The 13202-nt window shown below is 42.3% G+C and overlaps 1 protein-coding gene across 4 annotated transcripts in view; it reads right to left on the bottom strand.

The window, feature by feature from the left end:
- The window catches only part of cers6 (ceramide synthase 6), a 332569-nt gene extending 321173 nt beyond the window's left edge, over positions 1–11396 (bottom strand). Inside the window, exon 1 of one of the 4 annotated variants that reach the window (XM_078552321.1) lies at positions 11091–11396. In XM_078552321.1, the coding sequence (XP_078408447.1) occupies positions 11091–11116 (26 nt within the window). In that variant the 5' untranslated portion in view covers positions 11117–11396. Of the gene's footprint in view, positions 1–10693 lie in introns of all 4 variants that reach the window. The other 3 variants (XM_078552320.1, XM_078552318.1, XM_078552319.1) reach the window with 3 other exon arrangements.
- Between the last annotated feature and the right edge of the window lie 1806 nt (positions 11397–13202).

The raw sequence follows: 13202 nt of genomic DNA, 5'->3' as shown, positions 1-13202 counted from the left end.
AGGTACTCATGGGGTGGAAAATAATAAATGGGATGAATTTTTTCAACTCTAGCAACAATAGGCTTGCACTGGCCCAAATCCCAAGCATACAGATGCACATAGGGCAGAGGCGCGCCACACCAAATTTCTGACAGAAGCTATTGCACTAGGTTGCCTGGGTTCTTGATCCATGACATCATGGCTAGACTTCAAAAATTTGGGTGCAGGTAGATCTCTTAAAGGGTTACAGATCACCATATCAGGTGATGTTATACTGACAACAGAAAAGATGCCTAATTGTTCATAATGACACAGCAGAGATATCTGAACAACACAACTCCCTTTGATATCGAAGTTCTGAGGATTCAGTCATAGAAAGTGCACCTGTGAAGATAAGTGGTCCTATTTGGTGTTATAGGCCACCCTTCACCACTGAAATGCCAGTTGCATGGAAAGAGCTCAGTGCTCAAGTTGAGGCATCTAGCTCCATCATACCTGGCTGCAAATGAAGGAAATGTTTCCTGCTCACAGGAACAAGGCAAAGGTGAATGTTCTCCTCAGTTGAATGTACATTTCTTAGTTAGGTAATCAAACACCAAACAAACCTCAGTTGGAAACTTAATAGCTCTATGAGGCACCATATTTGGCACTGTGCACAATCTTTTGCACATGGTCTTCCATTGTGTCCAAACTGTAAGACATACTTTAGATGGAAATGGTAGATATAGGATTGCAAATAAATGGCCAGACTTCCAGCCCAAAGGCTTCCTTTGCTGTTTGGGATGGGGGTTGGGGTTGGGGTTGGTTTGGGGTGGGGGGGGGGGGGGGGGGTGCAGATTTAGGGTCAGTTTAACAGCCATGGATCTGGGGATTATCTAGGTTGTGCTGAGAGCTATCAGGGTGAATTTCCCCAGTCCTTTGGAGATGGGCAGGGACGCGGGAGGGTTGGCAATATAATGGGGGGAGGCATAGGTCGGTGAGCCTGATGTGTTTCTGCCAACTTATTACCAACCTAGGGAATCTCAGCAGCTCAGCTGCCTGCCAGGCAGCCAACCGAGCCAATTAAGTGCCCAATTAAGAGTCACTTTTTGCCCCTGCTGGTATTTTTCCCATGTTAGGCAGGCTCAACACCACATGGTGAGACCGGCAGGCGAACCCTGGCAGCCTCCCAGTGGGTTCCCAGGGGGATGCCACTTTGAGGGCGGCTCAATGGCCCAAGGAGGGGCCCCTCTGTTCGCAACAGCCATCCCTGCAACTAAGGTACCACCACTGCAATTTGCCCCCCCCCCCCCACCACCACCCCACCCTCAGCTTGTGGGAAAAAAAACTTATTTGATCTTCAGGGGTGCTGCCAAGTTGCTGGCCCTCTGATTGGACAGCAACTCTGGGAGGCAAGCCAACCAGTTGTCCCAGCAACAGCTGCTAATTGCCCACTGCTGGTCAAATGGCCAGGGTCCCACTGAGGGTTCAGGTCCCGCTTTTGCCCCAATGGTGGTATTTCTTCGATGTCGAGAAAATTCAGCCCATCCACCTAGTGCTTCTCTTCCTTCGCAGAATTTGAACAATGTGGACTGTCCATTCTTGGAAAATGGCCACCAAAGTAGATGACAGGTGTTTCTGTGATCTATTGAACACCAACTGAATGAACCTTTCTTTTCATCAAGGCATCAGGGACATGAGGAACCTTGACAGATACATGGGTACCAGCCGCAACTTCTTGCACCCAAGAGAAATCTGTGTCCTGTCCATCTAACATTTCTTCCCTACTGAACATGTTGCCCACTTTTTATGAGTGAGTTCACACTGTAATTCGAGCCTCAACCAGGACCAGGAAAATTGGTCACAAGGTTATTAATGATCTTACTTGATGAAATTAGAAGACTAATGTATCCCAGAAAGACTTCCAGCAAAGTCGGAAAACCCAGAAACGACAGCCAGAACAATCCAACATTCATGCAATGACCTCATTGATGTATACTGAGCCCTGCATCCCACAAAGGAATGTACCTTTTACTCAAATCCACACAAAATGCACTCAAGGATTGACTACTTAGTCCTGATGCATATGTACCTTCTCCTGACATGGAGCCCATAACCATCTCTAACTGTGCACCAATTACCCTCCAATTAATGCTCACTACTTTACCAACCCACCAACACCACTGATAGATTTTGTGTGGTGTATTTCAGACAGTAACCTATAAGAACTACTGGGTCGGAATTTGAAGGATAAGCTAAACCAAAATCTTAATTTACAGAATTGTTAAACTATTTCAACATGGTAATATAATGGATGAACATCAATATTCACTTTACATTAAAATGTATTGTCACAATCCTTAGTCCACTTGTAATTAGAAGCATTCACCTCTCATTATCTTTACTATAGCTACAAGTACAAATATTAGTTGTAAACGTTCCAAAGGAATAAGGAAGGATCTTTTCAAAAATGCTTCAGTAGAAATAATAACCAATACACTAATATAAAAAAGAATGCAGCTATGTGATTCAACTTTTAGAAAATCTGCAACTTGGCCTCTGTATTAGAAATTTACCCCTGTTAATAATCAGCCAGGTCATTGTTTTACAATAACTGAATAAATCAACTTCTGTTCTTATTCCATGAGATTAGAGGAATTTCTGTTATTTTTACTGGCGTATTGGAGATCATCTTCCGCAATTACGTCTTTTGATCTATGTCAACTGCAACTTATTGACTTTGATCATTTTAAGCTTTATGAAAGCAAAATCTCAAAGTGGGGATGACACTTAATATATGAGTACATCAAATCATAAAGTACAAAATGGTTAAAAAAAAATCTTTATCATATTTAATCCTTTGGTTCCAATAGTTTTGAATATATTTAATTTCAAAATGTTAATGATTGACAGAAGCAGCAATTGAACGGTGCATGCTGGTTAAAATCTGCAACTACATGAATGAACTTTTGGAAAATTTTCAGTTAATTCATGTCCTTGAAAATACATTTCAATTAGTAATCTGCAAGGCCACTGATTGACAGTCAATGAGCAAGTCAAGTTCCATTTTTATGAAATGTAATTTTGGAAATTTTACCAGTATTTTAGGGATAGCTTTTCAGGATCCTGCTCGCTAATAACTAGACCAATTGCTTTTTATTATTGAGTAAATTAAACTATGTTTTGACTGTATGGGAACCATGTAAGGAAATACTTCTGACACACTAAATTCCAGTCCCCTGCAGACAGAGACTGAAGACTTAAATAAGTAAAATCCAAAGGACTACAGAAGTAAATCCTTTCTCTACCTTTGCACCTTACATTAAAAAGCATTCAACATTATCTACAGTTTATGACCTGAATTTTATCTTTGGCAGGCACGCGCAATCGGCAGGCCTGGGATCGGCCGGGAAACAGACCGCCGACCGCGATCGGCTCCCGACCGCAATTTCACACTGGCTAGCCCCGCACGCTGAAAAGCCCAGCACTGCCGGGATGGGGTGGGCGAAGACATCACCGCAAGCGCAGGTGAGCGCTGAAAGAGAACTCACTGAAGGCAGACAGCTGCCTCCGGGAGCTGCAGACCTTCAAATGATTAAATATAGGTTTAAAAAGCGGCAAAAAAAAAAGATCCATCAATCACAATCAAGCCCCTGAAAATATACCTCAGAAAAATGCTGTCCACAGACATTTATTTTTATTTTATTTCATAATGGAGATTTCATCCCGCCTTTGGATGAGCTTTGATGAAAAATGTAAAGACCGCCTGGCCGATTCGCCCGAGTGCCAACTGTTAAGGTTGGACGGGCCACGAAAACTCGGAGACGAATGTGCGATTTATGAATTTAATTGCCCTCTTAATTGTCGGCGGGTGCACTTCCAACTTTTGCGCGCGCCTGTCAAACGAAATATCACGTGAGTGCGCTATGACGTTGGCACCCTTGCCCGGCGTCACCTCATGCGATGTTATGCCCAATCGAGTCAGGCATGAGCCCGCACATGGGAAGTAAAATTCTGCCCTATGTCTATACATTTTGTTACCTAACATTCCATAAGACCATATAAGACGTAGGAGCAAAAGTAGGCCATTCGGCCCATTGAGTCTGCTCTACCATTCAATGAGATCATGGCTGATCTGATACCCTCAACTTCACTTTCCTGCCTTTCTTCCATAACCCTTGATTCCCTTACTGATTAAAAATCTGTCTATCTCAGCCTTGAATATACTTAATGATCCAGCCTCTGCAGCCCTCTGCAGTAAAGAATTCCGCAGATTGACTACCCTCTGAGAGAAGAAATTCCTCCTCATCTCTGTTTTAAATGGCTGCCCCTTACTCTGAGATTATGCCGTCTGGTCCTAGACTCTCTCACAAGGGGAAACAGGCTCCTCGCATCTATCCTGTCAAGCCCCCTAAGAATTTTATATGTTTCAATAAGGCCGCCTCTCATTCTTGTAAACTCCAATGAGTACAGGCCCAACCTATTCAACCTCCCCTCAAAAGAAAATCCCTCCATACCCAGATCAACCTAATGAACCTTCTCTGGACTGCCTCCAATGCCAGTATATTTTTCTTAGATAAGGGGACCAAAATTGTTCACAGTATTCTAGGTGTGGTCTAACTAGTGCCTTGTATAGCTTTAGCAAGACTTCCCTATTTTTATACTCCATTCCCTTTGAAATAAAGGCCAACATTCCATTTTGCCTTCCCTATTACCTGTTGAACTTGCATGTTAGCTTTTTGGGATTCATGCACAAAGACTCCCAAATCCCTCTCTGCTGCAGCTTTCTGCAGTTTTTCTCCATTTAAATAATATTCAGCTCCTCTATTCTTCCTGCCAAAGTGCATAACCTCACATTTTCCCGCATTATATTCCATCTGCCAAATTTTGCTCACTCACTTAACCTGTCTCTATCCCTCTGTAGATTCCTTGGGCAGAATTTTGCCGTCAGGGGGCGGGGCCCGCTCGCCGACGCGTAAAATGACGTGGGATGACATTGGGCAGAACCCCCGACGTTATCCCGCCCCATTTAAATTTTCAGGAAGGCGGGGGCACAGCAAAATCAGCTGCAGGGCCGTCGACCTGTCAATGGCCAATTGAGGCCATTGACAGGATCATTTAAACAATTAAAGGACCTGCCCGTCCAACCTTAAGGTTGGCGGGCAGGCCAGGAGCCCCGGTGGCAAACAGAGAAAACACGAAACCTCACCAGCGGAGGGATGAGGTTTCATGCAGGGTTTTAAAAATTTTAATAAAGTTATTCTGTAAATTATGAACATGTTTCATCTTATCTGACATTGTCACATGAGGGGGACATGTTAGGGAATTTTTTTTTTCTATTTTTAATATTATTCAAAGTGGAAGCAATCTCCCTGAGGCAGCACTTAGCCTCAGGGAGATGTGCACTCTTTCATGCGCATGCGCGAAAGAGCGCATTCTTGCCTTTAGGGAATCCCCCAGCCTGCACAGGAAGCGCATAGCGCTTCCCAGCGGACGTCACGCTGGGTGGGCCTTAATTGGCCCGCCCACGTAAAATGGTGGCGCGGCCCGCTTCTCCGGCGGGGATCGGCTCCTCGCCCGCTGGAGATTGGGTCAGGCCCACCTGCCCGACAAGCAGAAAATTCTGCCCCTTGTGTCATCCTCACCATTTGCCTTCTCACCTATTTTTGTGTCATCCCCAAATTTGGCGATAGTGCATTCATTTCCCTCATCTAAGTCATTAATATATATTGCAAATAATTGAGGCCCCAGCACTGATCCCTGTGGCACTCTACTAGTTACAGGTTGCCATCCTGAAAATGCTCCCCTTATCCCAACCCTCTGTCTTTTATTAGTTAGCTAATCCTCTATCCATGTTAATATACTACCCCGAACACCACGGGCTCTTATCTTATTAAGTAGCCTTATGTGTGGTACCTTATCGAACGATTCCCATCAGACAATCTACATTTTAATAATGTTATTAAGCATTTCAGGAATTTATACAACTCAAGTCTTCAATCAACTTTCTTCTGTGTATGTGGTCAATTAAAACATAGTAAAGTCCCGCTGTTTGTGGGGGTTACGTTCCTGTGAAATCACAAAGGGGGAGCATGCTTTCAAATGGGACTCAATTAGATAGGTTCCAGCTTTTTGAGGGCATCATTGGTTTCGGCAGTCACAGTACTCTACACTCTTCACCAAAGCTATTAGACCTGCTGTGTATACTCTACATTTTTGTTTTTTGTCTCTGATTTCCAGCACTGGCAGTTTTATTTGCAAGCCATTTAAAAATCGCAGTCAATGAAAAAGAAAAAATCCCAGGACCAACAAGGTGTAAAATATATCCCGGAAAATTCCTCTCCGATTCCCTCCCTCAGATCAATGAAACCAGCCAAGGAGGTCACATGAACCGAGGATTACAAAGATTTATAAGGACACTTACATTCTGTATTATGTGATTTCTATCGTTGACAGGAACTAACCCAGTTGCCTCTGAAAGTACAGTCAGCACCTACCACACCAGCCTGTATTATATTCCAGATGCTCACTACTCTCTGAGAAAAGACAAATCACCTCATAACCAGCCTATTCCTACTCTCTCATAGTTTAAACTCGTGTTCACTGCTTCTCCCAAATCCGTTAACCAGGAATAAGCTATAAAATTACATTGTGAGACAAATCTGATTTGCGCATTTGCAAACAGCTATTGTAAAATAAAAGGTCTTTTGCAAAATTCGGACAATTTGAAGGCAGATAAGTGAACACTGCTCATGCGATGGGCGATGTACGAAGTACAAAGCACGGCTACGTGAAACCATGAACAAGGAAGTCACGAAAGGTGGGAGTTTACTGTAAGCACCGATTTCAGGTTCCCACAGACTAATTTAGTGAGCAATATTGAAAACAACTGCTTCCAAAGTGTTAAAAACAAAAAACTACTGTGGATGCTGGAAATCCAAAACAAAAACAAGAACAGAATTACCTGGAAAAACTCAGCAGGTCTGGCAGCATCGGTGGAGAAGGCTGCCAGACCTGCTGAGTTTTTCCAGGTAATTCTGTTTTTGTTTTTGCTTCCAAAGTGTATTGAGCAAGTAAGTAAACATCCATCCTAACATGGAATTAATGTAATTTCCTTGGAGTGGCATTGATATCATTTTCCATTTATAAATTTAAAGAATTCACATTATATTCAACAGAAATTCACAATTTTTAGTTGTTTCTAATTGGGAAGCGCTTAAGAAAAAAAAGTGACCTTGTTGAATGCAATTGGCTAAATATATTAAGAATACAGCTACCAAGCATTTTAGAGTTACACATACCAATGCCATATCATATTTGCCTCAAGTGTTGAAGGTTGGAATGCAGAGGGTAAGCATTCTATTTCAGTTCCTTCTCATGCAACTGAACATCAACATTTTCCCATATACTGGTAGTTTCATGACAGAACATGGAAGTACATATGTATGACACTGTGTTCTGAAACGCTAAAGTGTGGAGCATTATAAAATTATTAGAAATTAGTTCCAAAATCTCAATAATTTTAATTACCAAGTATAGTGGTGAACTGAGGTTTTTTTGATTGGAGAGAAGTATACAGTGGGATCCTATTGAGGTCAGTATTAGTAACATTGCTTTTCTTGTTATATATAACCTGAAATTAGGTATATAGTGTACAATTTGGAAGCTCACATGTGATAGACTTAGAAGGCTTCTCGTGTCTAGAGACAGGAGGCAGATGAAGCACACACTTGTGTCAGTTTCCACAGCTCACTTTTTCCTGGATCAGTTTGCTAGCCTGCAACCACAGGCCATAGCTTGAGGACTGCCATTCCATATTGAGCATGTCTGACCACAAGACTCTCCCACTCATACTGCCTGCTATAGGTACATTGGAAGGATTTTCAAGTTTGATAATCAACTTGTTTGGCCACATTATGAATGCACCTTCCGTGGCCATCAAGTTCTGGAGTGGGACACAAAGGCAGAACTTCCGCTTCAAAGGCAGGGATGCTATCCACTATGCCACATAACTTTCTTTCATAGATATAAAGCTTGAAAATGCAGTAAACAATTACTACATTTTGTAACGGTGGACTTCAGCTGGACTTAATCAAATTGATGAATTGGGCAGATGGGTGGCAAATTCAATTTAATGCAGATAAATGTAAGGTGATGCACCTTGGGAGGAATAACATGAAGAGACAGTATAAAATGTATTATTTAATTGTATTATTTTCAGGGACAAGAAAGTACAAGAGCAGAGGGACCTGGGGGTACGTGTTCACAAACCTTTGAAGGTAGCAGGCCACCTTGATAAGACAGTTAAGAAAACCTATGGGATACTTGACTTTCTAAACAGGGCGCTGAATACAAAAACAAGGAAGTCATTATAAACCTTTACAAATCAATGATAACACCTCAGCTGGACTGTTGTGTACACTTCTGGGCACCGCATCAAGGATATAAAGGCCATAGACAGGGTACAAAAGAAGTTTACTGGAATGGTATCAAGAATAAAGGAATTCAATTATGTGAACTGATTGGAGAAATTGAGACTGCTGCCTTCAAGCACAGATGATAATAGAAGTATTCAAAATCATAAAAGATTTTGATAAAACAAGTAGGGAGAAAGTGTTTCCACTGACGAGTGGGTTTGTAACTAGTGGTCATTGATTCAAAATGATTGGCAAAAGAATAGAGGGGAAATGAGAAGTAATTTCTTCACACGGGGTTGTTAAGATTTAGAATGTGCTACCTGAAAGGGCAATGGAAGCACACGCCACAGGAACCTTCAAAAGGCAATTAGACGTGCACTTGTAAAGGGTTATCTTGCAGGGTTATGAGGAAATGCTTGGGTGTGGGATTAAATTATACAGCTCTTTGCAAAGAGCTGGCACAGGTACGGCAGGCTGAATAGTCTCCTTCTGTGCTGTCCAATTTTAATGATTCCAAGATCTGCAAATCTAAAATAGTCAGTGGTGTGTGGAGGGTGTGGTGGTGCCGGGGGTTTGGGAGGGGCGGGAGGTGGTGGGGAGGAGGGAGGAGGTGAAGAGATATCCTTTATGCAGTAGCATAAATAAAACAAGAAGATATCCACAATTTTGCAAACAGAACAAAGGCAGAAAATGAAGGAAATTGTCCTACTAGGATTAAATCATTGCTAACACTTAAATTCAAAAGAAACTGTTTTCATGTCAGATTTATTTTACAGAACAGGATGATAGCTTGACGATTACTCAGACTGAAGTAAAACTTCATGGTGGAGATGCACACTGCAGATGCTATGAGGAATAGAGCTGATGGATCAGAAAGTACGAGTTAGTTAAATATAAAAGTTACCATAGAATTAAAGAATCGAATTAATACAGGGCTTGTATTAAATTATTGGTGTCTGCTATCTAAACTAAAAGCTGGATACAGCTTCTTAAAAGTTCAATCATTAGTTTTTATTGTATGTCATCTAACATCTTAAAATCTCTTATTCTGCATTTGTACAAATAAGTATGTATTAACATGCTTTGCAGGCTTAATAGTTTTGGCTGTCAAAACTCAACTTTAACTTTTTTTAAGGCCTTCTTCAGTGTTGCAACTTTACAAATCATATCAATTGTCCACATGGAAGGAGGAACAATACCTATCATTAAGAACCTAACAATGGACCAGGAAAGTTGATCTGAATATGATAGAAGTGATTTCTTTAAAAGGTGGCTCACTGCAGCACGTCTTGTCTTGAAAAGCTAGTTATGTGGTGATGACAGCTGCATATTGCTTTATTGGGCTAGACTGCCACTGGTGTAGCCAATATTAAAGACAACTCTTTGTTCCAAGCTATAAGACCATAACAGGTGGGCGACATCCTGCATTGCAAACTTACATCACCAACCACAACCTGGTAACTGATCCAGTGGTGAAGTCTCAGGTTTCAACGTTCCAAGTTCTGGACAACCCTCAACCGCTTGTTTTCGGGCCGGGGGAGATGTGGCCACTTGCTCCACAGGTGGAACATGAGGAACAGTTCAAATTGTGACTGTGGTCATCCAAGTCAGACCATCGGCCATGTGCTGAACCTCTGCCCTGGGAGATCCATTCCTGGCGGGATCAGCTGAAGCCCCTAAATGGACTGTTAACCTGACGTCGAACTATAACTGCTTCCCAGCCGTACGAATAAGAAAAAAAAAATGAATCCCAAGGAGACTATTTTGCTCACAACTCCCTGTACAATCGATACATCTCCGACTTTCCCGAATGAGAATTAACGGTGCTTCTCTAAGCCCAAAGAACAATGCTGGACCTGGCTTCCTAACGCTATCTTCGTCGAAGTGAGGTCCACAGGCGGCTTGTGACTATCATTTCGCCTTTTGCAAACTGGCAGCCTGGCTAAGTGGGGCAACGTGTTGGTTATCTCCCTTGCACGAAAGTAAATCCTGAGCATGCTTGGTTCCGGGACTCGGCGGCTGACTGGAAGGAGAAGTGTTTATTGATCAATGAAATATCACCCAGTCGACATGTAGCAAGTTTAACAGAGCTTGGGCTTCGCCCCGTTACCCACCACTCGCTGTATGAAATAGCCACATTGCAATTCAATACACTTATTAAAACCCCACCATCACAGATGACTGATCGTGGCACAATACAATGATATGTAATATTGTGTGGGATATTTATTAAAACAAGGCCAGTTTACATATTGCATTAGAAAGCCAGGCCTATACTCGGAGATCTGAAGCAACTGAGACGAGTCTGTGTTCCCTACCTTTCGAAAATCAGTCGAACCATAAAAATGCAGAAAGCCAGAGGAAAGGCCAGGTATAGGTCTTCCGCCTGCGGGAAAGTGGCTTCGTCCGTGTTTTTCAGATCTGCCCAGGTTACGTTGTGGGGCAGCCAAAACCTCTCGTTCCAGAACCAGGCTAGGATACCTGCCATGTTCAGTGTTTGGACTGTTCGGCTGGGGGACGATTGAATGGCTTGTGGCTGCAGCTGCTGAGCGCTGCCTGGATCCCTCCTTATTCTGTATGTGTGTGTGTCTCTCTCTCTGCTTGATGAAATCGGCCTGACTGAGTCAGTCTTGCAGATAGACTACAGATTCCCCTTCTCCCTTTCTCTCGTCTCTGCTCTCCCTCTGCCTCACACACACACACAGTGTCGCCTACCTCCAATGGGAAGTGTCACACACCATCCACTCTACACCAAGTGATTGGCTCCCACAACTGTCGCACTCTATTCACCGCAGCAAAAGGGAAAGTGTACCTACGGGTCAATGTCAATGCATCATGTTACAGATGATTAAAGGAGGTTGTTTTGAGTAATAAATAATAACAAAATGTGACCTTCCAGTTCACTATGCAAGACTGGCAGCGATAAAGATGGGAAAATAAACTAATAACTGTCCCTTAATGTTTATATTTATAAAAGCCTATTAATTTCACCATAACAATTATAGTCAAATCTTGATCACTATAATGGGATGAATAAGACGAGTAACAATACTGTATGTTTACGGAAAAAATCTCAATAATCCAATTCGAATAAATAGCATATTACAAGCTTTTAAAATTTGTGCAATGTTCTTTTCTTCACATTAATGAAAACATTTTTCCGATCTTTTGTTTCCCGCTCATTATTCCTAAGATAATAATTTTAGGAGTATATTTTGGTCATTTTGGCTCACCAATGTCTGACTATATTTTGTCCAGTATTGGATTTTTAAAATATTTACTTTTGACGATGAAGGATATGTGAGATTATATTTCGATGGTTGTTAATTATATTTAATTTAGTGTAATGTATTGTAGCGTAATGCATGTTCGTATTAACCAGCTAGCTAGACATTCCCTTCAGTGCAGATGTGACTGCACTTCAAAACAAAAGCAGTTGCTTAGCTGTGAAAAAAAGAAAGACTTGCATTTATATAGCGCCTTTCATGACTTTAGGACATTCCAGAGCACTTACAGACAATGAAGTACTTTGAAGTATAGACAATGTGGTATTGTTGGAAATCCAGTGGCCAATTTATGCAAGCAAGGCCCCACCAACAGCAATGATATAATGACCAGTTAATCTGTTTTAGTGACATGGAGGGATAAGTATTAGCCAGAACACCTGGGAGAACTCCTCTGTTCTTTTTCAAGATAGGATACTTTACATCACCTGAAATGGCAGATCAAGCCTCAGTTTAACATCTTATTCAAAGGGGAGTACCTCAGGTGCAAAGGTGCAGAACTCCCTCATTACTGAACTGAGTTGCCAGCCTAAATGTTGTACTCAAGTCTGTGGAATGGGCCTTGAACCCACAACTTTTTGACTCAGAGTTGAGAATGCTACCACTGAACCTGCTACCACAGAGTCATGACTGTGATTTTGGCAAATGAAGCACTTTGGGATGTTCTGTGATCATGAAAGTACTCTATGAATGCAAAATCATTTTACAACATGTATAAAAAGGTCAGATGAATATACTGACAATTGTTTCTTTTTGATATTCAGCATCTGCGATATAAGCAATTCATTAGCATTTAAATTTGACAATTACGCCTTCACTGATCTAATTATACTGCTGTAAAGTTATAGAGTCAAAGAGCTCTACAGCACAGAAAAAGGCCCTTTGGCCCATCGAGTCTGCGCCAGTCAAACAAGTACCTAACTATTCTAATCCCATTTTTCAGCACTAGGCCCAAAGCCTTGTATGCCATGGCATCGTAAGTGCACATCCAAATACTTCTTAAATGTTATGAGGGTTTCTGCCTCTACTACCCTTTCAGGCAGTGAGTTCCAGATTCCCACCACCCTCTGGGTGAAAAAATTCTTCCTCACATCCCCTCTAAACCTCCTGCCGCTCACCTTAAATCTATGCCCCCTGGTTATTGACCCCTCCACCAAGAGAAAAAGTTCCTTCCTGTCTACCCTATCTATGCCCCTCATAATTTTATACACCTCAGACATGTCCCCCCTCAATCTCCTCTGCTCCAGGGAAAATAACCCCACTCTATCCAATCTCTCCTCATAACTAAATGCTCATGCCTTCCAGACTCGCTCTCTCTTCTAATTTTGGCTGTGCATCTCCCCTTGCTGAACCTCCTCTCAGGATCCCAACCCCCTGCCAAGTTAGTTTAAGCCCTCCCCAACAGCACTAGCAAACCTCCCCGCAATGATGTTGGTCCCATTCCGGTTCAGGTGGAACCCGTCTGCCTTGTACAGGGCCCACCGCCCCCAGAAATGGTCCCAATGTCCCAGAAATCTAAAGCCCTCCCTCCTGCACCATCTCT

Source organism: Cetorhinus maximus, chromosome 11 (genome assembly GCF_964194155.1).
Source record: "Cetorhinus maximus chromosome 11, sCetMax3.hap1.1, whole genome shotgun sequence".
Classification (NCBI taxonomy): domain Eukaryota; kingdom Metazoa; phylum Chordata; class Chondrichthyes; order Lamniformes; family Cetorhinidae; genus Cetorhinus; species Cetorhinus maximus.
Note: the sequence above shows the minus strand (reverse complement) of the source record. Positions and strands in the feature narration are given on the sequence as shown.